Source organism: Cervus elaphus, chromosome 12, assembly GCF_910594005.1.
Source record: "Cervus elaphus chromosome 12, mCerEla1.1, whole genome shotgun sequence".
Taxonomy (NCBI): Eukaryota; Metazoa; Chordata; class Mammalia; order Artiodactyla; family Cervidae; genus Cervus; species Cervus elaphus.
In genome coordinates this window covers 21,290,633-21,301,781 of record NC_057826.1, presented here as the reverse complement: position 1 = coordinate 21,301,781, position 11,149 = coordinate 21,290,633, and the positions used below count along the sequence as shown (strand labels likewise).

Below are 11,149 nucleotides of genomic sequence, written 5' to 3'. Positions count from 1 at the left end.
CCCCGGAAGTACCCTTCTAAAGGAGGGGGCTGTAAGGCAATCCGGAAGTGGATGTAATGAAGAGGTGCCACTTGGCGGCCATGGCAGCTGTAGTATCGGTGTCTCCGGGTCAAGGCCCCTCGGAGTGGAGTAACATGGGCAGCACTGGGTATAGGGTAGAGACAGCTTTGTATCAGCTTCACTGCTGAACCCCACGACCCGCCATTACCGGCCTGCAGGACTCCTTTCCTCACTCTAGACTCGGAGGAGAGTTTGGCGTGATTGGTGGGCTGGTCCCGGACCTGGGGGGGCGATCACCTGCGGGGGTGCCCCAGGGAGATAGGGGAGCAAGGAGAACGAACGAATTCGCTTGGGGTTTCGTCCTTTTCTTGCTGCCATCGGGAACATTGCTTGTGGAGGAAGTAGGCCCATTGTGCTGCCCGTATTCCGACGATTGAACCAATAGCTCCTTCGTATAGTTTCCCGTTGACTTCTCATCTCTGTTAACCCATGGGAATCCAGTGAGTGGTATATGAAAACTTACGGGCTGGGACCTAAGATTGCTGAAAGTTGTTTCTAGTATCAGCAAAAAGGGGGTTCTTTACAGGTACGTTCAAGAGAGCAGTGTCTCGTGAACGCATCTGCCTGTGGGGAGGACGAAAGAACCGGAAAGTCCACCTGTTCTTTTGGAACAATCACACGTGTTTAAGGACCTGAGCTCCCGAAAAATTATAGACTAGTGGTATTGGATGAATAAAGAAGGCAGAATGGATGATTTCATCTCCATTAGCCTGCTGTCTCTGGCTATGTTGGTGGGATGTTACGTGGCTGGAATCATTCCTTTGGCTGTTAATTTTTCGGAGGTAAGCGCTCAATTTTCTGTGTTCTATCATCTGTCAGGATGGCAGCTAGGAAGTAGTGACAGTTAAAAGGGAAGCTGCTTCCCCATTTAATAGCAGAGCTAAAGGTCTTCTTAAGGATGACTATTTTCAGAAGATGCAAAACATTTAATAATAGAAACAAACCATTTCTTTAGCACAAGTTCTTAACGGAGAGGGATAGGGGCGGGGAGTGGTGGATCCACTGAAGATCCTTGGATACTCTGAACTTCCTGAAATTGCATACCAAAATTTGGGACTCTACATTTTCCAGGAAAGACACCGTAATGTTATTTTAATACCCAGAAGTTTCAAAGAATCAAGGTTCTGGATGGCTGTCAAAATATACATGAAGAATATTGTTTGTTCATATGAGTTGAAATCAGTATAATTTCTTTTTGGGAAAATCAGGCATAGCTTTTCGGTAAAAGGTTTTTTGTGTGGTTTTTTTTGTTTTTTTTTTTTGTTTGTTTTTTTGATACCTGTAATTAGAATGAAATAAGGAAAAAAACTGGATTGTTCTTAACTCAAACTTCCTTTTAAAGGAGAACATTGGATAGGTTTTTGAAGTTGTTTTCAGATCTATTTGTTTAGAAATGAATTTTTTTGTTAATATGGTTTGACATTTTGTTTTAATTTCTTTGGTTCTTTATTATCACTTGAACGAACATTAACAGGGAAGAAAGATGAAAGCATTGTTCAGTGAAAGTGCAGATGGATTCTTTGGGCTGTTGTAAGGAGTTCACAGCTTGCACAGTGCTCAAAGATTGGGGGAGGAAAACTACTGCATTCAGGATTTCTTAAGTATACCTTGATGTTCGACAGTAAGATAGTTTCACTGTCAGTCCTGAAAGTGCTTTCAAAGAAAAGGAAAGTGGAGAATGGTCTGAAGTAAAGGAAAGGTATAGATGAGCTGTGAGGTAGGCCTTGAGTTAACCTGAGGGACGAGAAGGCATTGGTGGTAAAGAAACTAGCCTGTGGGTGAGAAAAAATTTGGGACTAGGCGTTATGAGTGTGAGAAATAAACCCCACAGTCAGATAGAAGGGGGACTTGAATTGCTACTGCTCCTTATCTGTTTCCTTTTGTTTTGATTTCTTTCAACATCTAATGATAACATTGAACTACAATTTTTTGAGCATATACATTGCCTAATTTCATTAGAAAAAAAGTGCGGTACAGATGAGACTGAGACTTAAATTATATAACTTGGACAAATTTATGAAATGTGTTAGAATCAGAGCTATTTTTTTCAATCTAGATTTTTCTGACTTGCAACAGTTCTTAGCCACTTTGTCCCTTGAGGCAGTAGTAGTCCATATACCAAATCTAGCCTACAGACTTATTTATATGTTTGACTGCACCAGGTCTTAGTTGTGGCATGCAGGATCTTTAGCTACAGCATGTAGGAGTTTTTTTTTTCCCCCAGTTGTGTCATATGGGATCTAGTTCCCTGACCAGGGATCGAACCCAGGCCCCCTGCATTGGAAGCATGAGGCTTCAACCACAGGGCCACCAGGAAACTCCTTGGATTTACTTCTTCAGATTAGCAGAGTGTTGATTTTATTGTTACTGTTTTTTTGTCTTTATTCCTCAAAGTAACAGTTGGCTAGAGCTGAGTAGTGGTAGATTATCATGGTCCTTCTTGGCTGTGAAGCCTGCTTCACTCATTTGAGCCACCTGCCTGCCCAGTACTTTGTGAGTGTGCTGTCTCTCCTCTGACTAAATCATGAAAAAAATGTAAGAGTGTCAGTTGCTCAGTTGTGTCTGGCTCTTTGCAACCCCATGGACTGTAGCCTGCCAGGCTCCCCTATCCATGGAATTCTCCAGGCAAGAATACTGGAGTGGGTTGCCATTTCCTTCTCCAGGGGGTCTTCCTGACCCAGGGATTGAACCTGGGTTTCCAGTACTGCAGGCGGATTCTTTAACACTGAGCCCCAGGGACTGAGTCTTCTAATTACATTAGAATTGAGTTGACATTATTAGGGCTAGCATTTGTGAAGTTTAAATTGGTTTGTATATTTAAAGCCTCAGTAGAGATAACATTTATGAAGAATTATAATTAACTCAAATAAAAGGCTGATAAAACTTTTTATTTCTATAAAATTCCTAGACCTTTTCCAGTTTCAGTATTTTCTCAAACTGTCTTCAGTGATTCTTGTAATATGCAGGTATATGCTATCCTCTTTTTCTCACTGAAGGAAATGTGTCCATGAGTGGTGTAATTAACTAGGCCATTAATAAAGATAATTAGTATGATATGTCATTTATGGCTTTCTAAATTGATGGTCAGGTGGTCTTTTTCCAGCTGTAGTTCTTGAAATGCTATAAATCACCATTCATATCTGTTCATTATTACAGCAGGACCAATTCATTTTGAGCTGTTAAGATAAAAAAATTAGTTATATATAACTTAGTCAAAAACATTTTAGAATTCAACTGGTGATTTTTATCTCCTAGGAATTAGCATTTTTTTCCAGACAGGTTATGCTATTATTATAAATCAACGTATTGTGAAACTAGTAGATAATAAATCTGTAAAAAATGAACTTCATTCATGGAGACCAAGAAACAGAGTTTCTATCCTTAGAGAATAGCTCCCCAAATTCCTACATTGACTAAACAATTTTTCTTTTTAAGGAAGTGTAGCTTTTCTTCAGGACTGGAGGTATTGTAAATAAAAGGACCAATACATCTAATTTATCTTATAGTTAACTTTCATTTATATGAGAAGATATGATTTTTATTCATGTTCTTAATCTAACTACTTTGTCTTTCAGCACTTTTTTCTTCAGAATTTCTCAGAGCAGGAACAAAAGAACAGTAAACCATTAATGATGGCAGGATTAGTGTTTAGAAATGAGATAAAGTCAAGTAGTCTGAAATTACTGTAGCAGTGGTATCTGTCTGCCATTATCTGACCATCATGAGGTATGTGTGGCATTGATTTCTTAGTCACTTTCTCCAACATGCCTTGTCCCCAGACCAACTTTCTTGATTGATGGTTTTGTAACTTCCTTATGCTTAAATGGGGCTTCACAGATGGCACTAATGGTAAAGAGCCCACCTGCCGGTACAGGAGACATAAGAGACTCAGGTTTGGTCCCTGGGTTGGGAAGATCCCCTGGAGGAGGGCATGGCAACCCACTCCAGTGATCTTGCCTGGAGAATCTCACAGAGGAGCCTGGCAGGCCATAGTCCGTAGGGTTGCAAAGAGTTGGACACTACTGAAGTGTCTCAGCACACATGTATGCCTAACTGATTTCTAAAGTAAAGGAACAAAATCTCTGATTCTTAAATGCATTTATAAGTGACTGATAATCAAGATATTTTCTTTTTCAGCATATGAGCAGGAGAAAAATTAAACTTGTAAAAGCAGCTGAAACATGCTTTATACAGATGAGGTTTTGTTGAATAAAGGAATTGGACACACTACTGTAGCAACTACATTGTGTTTTTAGGATTTGAGCAGTTTTCTTCGGCTCTAAACGAAAATGCTGTATAAGTAGGTTGAGAACCTGTAACTTAACATTTTGTTGTTGTTTAGTCGCTAAGTCGTATCTGACTTTTTGTGACCCAATGGGCTATCTGCCAGGCTCTTCTGTCCATGGGATTTTCCAGACAAGAATACAGGAGTGGGTTACCTTCTCCAGGGGATCTTCCTGACCCAGGGATCAAACTCGCACCCCCTGCATTGCAGGCAGATTATTTACTGCTGCACCACCTGTGAAACATTACCTAGGATAAACGCAGCTCATCAGATGCTCTGATGAGTGAAGTTCAGATGGCTAGTGTGCGATGTCGTTTAGTAGAGCATGTCTCCTCTTTGTAACAGAGCTGGTAACAGAAAGCAAAGCATTTGCCCAGAGCTCTAGGGCATCACTCCTCAAACCCTGGTGCTTGACCAGTTTTATCTTTAACTTCCATTCCTTTGCAGAGCAGTATTCTTGTGAAAATGAAATGGGAAAAAAGGCATACAAAATACAAGCCCAGATGCAGTATCGTGAGATTTAACAGACATATAACTACTCCTATAGTTGTAAAAATCATATTGCTATAAAATTTTTCAAAGACTTTCTCTCACGTTGTACTTGGTGGTGGTGGTTTTAGTCGCTTGGCCGTGTCTGACTCTGTGACCCCATGGACTGTAGCCCACCAGGCTTCTCTCCCTGTGGGATTTCCCAGGCAAGAATACTGAAGTGGTTGCCATTTCCTTCCCCAGAGGAGCTTTCTGACCCAAGCATCAAACCCGCAGGTCCTGCATTTCAGGCTGCCTCCTGCATTGGCAGGCGGATTCTTTACTACAAGCCTGTACTTGTTGCAGACCGTTTTGGATTATAATGCCACATTTTTTCATGTCTTAAAACAGTATAGATCCATAGATATCCAGATATCCAGATGAAAGTAGAGTTGCTGCTGCTGCTAAGTCACTTCAGTCGTGTCCGACTCTGTGCGACCCCATTGACGGCAGCCCACTAGGCTCCCCTGTCCCTGGGATTCTCCAGGCAAGAACACTAGAGTGGGTTGCCATTTCCTTCTCTGGAAAGTAGTGTTACTCCTATCTCAATAAAGGTTTTAAGGTAATTAGTAATGCACTCATTTCAAAAGGAACTGTCTGATACAGTGTAGTTCAAAATCAGTGTTGAGCAAACTGTTTAACATCCAGCTCTCTTCTGTTAAATGGCCTTGTAGGATTGTTGTGAGGATGTAAGGAAATAACAGCACAGGGCTTAACACTGTATCTAGAATGTAAGAACTTTAGAAAACATTGAGGATTATCCTCAGTACTGATTGGGAAAACTTTCTAAAGATTTTCATTTTTATATCTTTGTTCTAAATTATAATTTTAAAACCTTTTCTTTTGGAATAGACTTCTAATAATGGGTAAACTCCTCCTTTCCCCACCCCAAATCATGAAACTTCTCTGCAATTTGGAATCCGAAAGGTTTTGCTTCGGGGTTGGCTTTCCAGGTCACCATGAATGTTTTTTTTGGAGAGGCCAGGGCTTTTCCACTGGTCTCCCTGCTGTATAGTATTTTTGTCAGTATTTAACTTTTTCTTCTTTTTGTTAAACTTTTCTAGTTCACATTACTTTATGTTTTTCATTTCTTAATTGAACCCTGACTAATACAGCTAAGGTAATGGGTTATAAGGGCTTCCCAGGTGACTCAGTGGTAGAGAATCCGCCTGCCTGTGCAGGAGACGGAGGTTCGATGCATGGGTCAGGAAGATCCCCTGGGGGAGGAAATGACAACCCACTCCAGTATTCTTGCCTAGGAAGTCGCATGGACAGAGGAGCCTGATGGGCTACAATCCATAGAGTTGCAGACACAACTCAGTTGTGGACACAACTGAGCACACACACACAATGGGTCATAAAATCATATAACTATTGAGACTGAGCAGTAAATCAGCCCTGGAGTGAGATAAAATGGTCCACGTGTCACAATATGTGGCAGCTGACCTCCAGGGTCAGTGCCTAGGGGTCTCAGGGAGTCCTAAGAACGGTGGTCAGCCGCAGATGTCATTTAATGACACCAGCCCTGGCATTGCCAAATCTTCCTGCTTTTCAGAAGTTGAAAATATTGAATCTTCTAAATTTTATACTTTGGTTGCTAATTCAAATATTATTACATTGCTGTGTGGGTCAAAAAACCTGTTTATGAGCTGCCAGTCTCAAACTTCTGGGCTGGACTGCTCATTCCTAAGCTCTCTGTGAAGTAGAAAGGGCTAACTAGCAATAGAAAGGGAGGGACAGCAAGTAGAGGAAATAAGTCACAGCATGACATCAACAGGGGTGGGGGGGCACTGAAAAAATTTCAAATTGCTACAAACCCTCAACACACCATTGTTCTGAACCACTCTGAAAAGGGGAAAACATCTCTATCTGCATATTAAGGGCACTGTGCTCTCTAATCCCACAGTGTAATAACAATAGCTACAGTATCAATTTATGTGTTAAATTCTGCTATGATTTTACAGTGACCTTGAATAGGAAGAGCCTCAAGCTTTATTAAGTTCAAAGCCACTATTTATATGCCCTCTAAATAAAAAATTTTTAAGCCTAGCTGTATAATAGAGGCTCTTTGTGGAAAATTTGTGAAACATAATAACGTGTGAAAGGAAAATGAAACTATTATCCCACTGGAGAATCACTAGTAACATTTTTGTTTCTTTTCATTCATTTTTCTTCATGTTTGTTTGCATTTTTAGTATGATTGATTATGTAGTGTGTACATGTGTGTGTATGTGTGTGTGTGTGTGTGTATTTATTTATTTATTTATTTTTTGCATTTCCCCCTTTCATCTGGGGAACTTCCCTGGTGGCTCAGATGGTAAAGCGTCTACCCGCAATTCGGGAGACCTGGGTTCAATCCCTGGGTCAGGAAGATCCCCTGGAGAAGGAAATGGCAACCCATTCCAGTATTCTTGCCTGGAAAATCCCATGGATGGAGGAGCCTGGTAGGCTACAGTCCATGGGGTCGCAAACAGTCAGACAGGACCGAGTGACTTCACTTCACTTTTCACTTCTTTTATCTGGTATTCTTTTCCTTTATCATTAAAAACATGTTCTAGGCACTTTTGGCCTCATTTGGCCACACTTTGTGGCTGTGGAAACCAGGATGTGTGGAAACCCTGGGCAGTTAAAGAATGGAATCCTAACCACTACACAGCCAGGGAATTCCCTCTAGGCACTTTTTCACGTCTTGATTACATTCAGTTATTTTATATACAGAAATTCTTATTATGCATTTGTTTTCAAGTTTTTGCCATGATACTGTTGGGTTTTTTTTAAATGATAATAGTGTTGAATGGATATTTTTGTGTCTAATGCTATGACCACATTTCAGATTGTTTCCTTAGGGGTAGAATGACAGGATTAAAGAATGTAGGTATCCTCAAGAAGAGTCTCAGTCTATATTACCAGGTTTTCTTAATGTATTGTTGCCAACAAATGCAAATGACACTGTATTCTTACAAACACTGAGTACCATCATTTTTAATTTTTAAAACTTTGCTAATTTGATAGGGGAAAATTATTTTTTTCTCAGTTCAATCAAACGTCTTGTGTATTAATAATATTCGTTGTCAGTGTTTTCCCAGGTCTTTCCCATGCATCAGTGAGTTTTTGTTTTTGTAGTCACGTTGAGCAGTCTTATGAGATTTTGTTGAATTTTTAGAAAGGACTCATGCAAAAAGAAAAGCAAGTTGGTCTTGTTTTCCGAGATTGAAGGAAGTAGCATCAGTGGAGTATTGCTTGTTATTACCTCTATGCAAATGAATTTAGGAAAGGGAAATCTGTATGCCATTGGCATAATGGTAGTGATGTAGCATTGTTCACTTGAACTTCCATCCAAGTATCTGGGTTTTGTATTGTGATTCTTGTGCTGGAGGGGCTTAGAAGCATGCTCCCAATGAGGTTGGAGATAAGTGCTAGTGACAACTGCTCTGTATTAAGTGTGCTGACATCATATGCCTACATGCTAGTAGTAGTAGTGGTAATCCTGTCCTCCAGAGAAGGATATTGAACTTGCTTGGTGTCACAGAGCCACGGCTTAGAGGCAGGAAGCTTTTAGACATCTTGTCTCAGTTGTCAGGACTTGAAGAATCAAGTTCATATTTGAGTTTTCTTGATTACTGTTACTGTGTTACTGTCACTTAGCAGCAGATCATGTAGTAGGTAAATTGACATCAGGAAGTGTCTCCTTGAAGCAGGTTTATTTGTAAGAATATGGAGAAAGCCTTTGTTGCTTCAACAAGAGTTACTTTGTGCCCTGTGATATTTCATCCCTTCAGTGCTTACAGCTTTGAAGGAGTCAGTCTTACAACAAGAGATGCATCTCATTTTTTAGGAAACTGCAGTTGATGTTTTTCAGTAGAACATGAGCATGGTATAAGGGAGATTGAAATAAACAATTTTCAGTATTAAAAGCTTTTAAAATTATTGGCATGTATTTAATTGAACCAAACAATTTATTGACTGTTTCTGTGAGCAAGGAAAGAAAAACCATTTAACTACCTTGGTATCTGCCAAGAAAACTAAACTGACTTCAAAGCTTGCACTGCGCTAATAGCTTAATGGCACTGAGTCCAAACTGCTGTTTTAATTAATACTTCTGGTCAGTCCTTTGTCTTAGTCAGCTACAGACGTGTAATTGTAAAATGAGATAGCACCAGACAAATGGCATTGCCCAGTTCATGCCTCTCTTGAGCAAATATTTCACTTGTTCAACAGATATTATTGCTTTGGGAACTTTTTTCATCTTGAACCACACATGAAATTTGTAGTTCTTCATTTAAATATAGCTTTTCAGTGATTTACCATAAGCAAAGGAGAGAACTTGTCAGCATTTTGACTTTGACATGTACGCTGTTCTGAGATTAAATAACAAGTTGTGAAGTTGTGTGAAAGAATACAGCTCTACAAATAACATGGAGCCCCATCTCAAGTGCTTGAAACAAATTGAGTCTAAAATGATTTAGGTAGTTTAAGAAAAATGGAAACTATAACCCATGGCAGTTATGCTTATTTTTTTGACTATTGGATTTTTTGTTTCCATCAGAAGTGTTCCCTCTGTAATTAGGTTGCAGTGAGAAAGTTACTACATGTTTATCAAGCTAGTCAAAGTTATGTACAATAAATAATCTTCATATCACTTTGCTGAAGATTGAAGCAGTGACTAAATAGTGATTGAAACAGTGCTGAAGATTGAAACAGGTTTTGAACTCCTGGAAGAAAAAAAAAAAAGATGTCATTTAAGGCATTTGCATTAATGAGACAAATGACTGCGTTGCCTCACATTTACTGTGGTGGAATCCTATTATGATTCCTTATTTTATGTACTTTAATACCCCTTGAGCCAAAGGATAAATTCTGAATCAAATAACCACTGAAAATTCTAGATATGGTTACACTTTTAAGGGACATGTTAGGCCTATTTCCCAGCACAAGTGTTCTAAAGAGGTTCCAGAACATTTATATAATTGTTGATTTTAAGGGCCAGTTGAATGGCAGGTACCAGGTCCCCAGTGCCTTGTATGAATCAGGGTATTTAATTCATTCTCTTTGTATATGTTTAGGGAAGAATCTGTTATGTGTCAAGATACTAGTCTATAAACTAAGTATTCAGCAGTAAATTAAAAACAAAAGTTTCTGCCTTCACAGAACTTAAAATTTTGGTGTAAGGAGTTCCAAGAACAAACATAGGTTTGTCTAACTTAGTTAAATAACTTAGTTAAGCATAGGAGGTTTAACTTCATTTGGTAAATAAATGTATGTACTCTTAATTTCAAAGTAGACTGAAAGCATAATACAGTAATTTTAGCTCACACTGCCTTTCCTTTGAGGAAATATTACAAAGTGAGATGATTTACTCATGTTTACCTCAGAGATCTCTTTTTCCAAATTCTCAAATTCTTTTTTTTCTGACTCTTTAAAATGATATTGTAATACAGATCTCAGGCTTCCCTGATGGCTCAGTGGTAAAGAATCTATGTGCATTGGCTGACCTGAGTTCAGTCCCCAAGTCAGGGAGATTCCCTAGAGAAGGAAATGGCAACCCACTCCAGTATTCTTGCTTGGGAAATCCCATGGACAGAGAAGCCTGGTGGGCTACAATCCATGGGGTCACGAAAGAGTCAGACATGACTTTGTGAAATCTAAACAACAACAAACACAGATCTCTTTAGCCATAATCTGAATCAGATGTCCAGCAGTAGCAGAATGGATAAACTGTGGTATTCTTATGGTTATTATTGATAAAGCTTCTTTGAGCGTTTTTATACAAGTTTTGGGGGGAGACATATGCTTTCATTTCTCTTGGTAAATAACCCAAAAGTGGAATTACTGGTTTAACTTCATAAGAGACTACCAGTTTTCTGAAGTGATTGTACTATTTTACGCTCAGCCCAACAACATATGGGAGTTCCAGTTGGTCTGTATCCTTGCCATCGTTTAGTGTTGTTGGTCTCTTTGATATTAGCCATTCTAGTGGGTGTGAAGAAGTATCTCATTATAGTATAAGTTTGCGTTTTGATGATGACTAAATGATGTTGGACATCTTTTCTTGGGCTTACTGGCCATTCATATATCTTTTGTGAAGTATCTGTTCAGTGTTTTACCTTTTTAAAATTTTTAACTTTAATTTTGTCTCTTACTGAGTGGTAATCATTCTTTATATTTCAAATGCAAGGGCTTTGTCAGTGGCTTAGGTTGGGTTCCCCAGAATACAGACTCTCAGAAGATTTGCAGAAAGATTTACAGGAAGTTTATTGGGTGGTGGTCTTGGGAATA

At 39.3% G+C, this 11,149-nt stretch overlaps 1 protein-coding gene across 1 annotated transcript in view; it reads left to right on the top strand.

Moving 5' to 3' along the window:
• Positions 1 to 35: 35 nt before the first annotated feature.
• SLC39A9 (solute carrier family 39 member 9) overlaps positions 36 to 11,149 on the top strand; it is a 42,199-nt gene continuing 31,085 nt past the window's right edge. The window contains exons 1-2 of the mRNA XM_043919256.1: positions 36 to 500; positions 587 to 842. Of these exons, the coding sequence (XP_043775191.1) occupies positions 729 to 842 (114 nt within the window). The 5' untranslated portion in view covers positions 36 to 500; positions 587 to 728. The remainder of the gene's footprint in view (positions 501 to 586; positions 843 to 11,149) is intronic.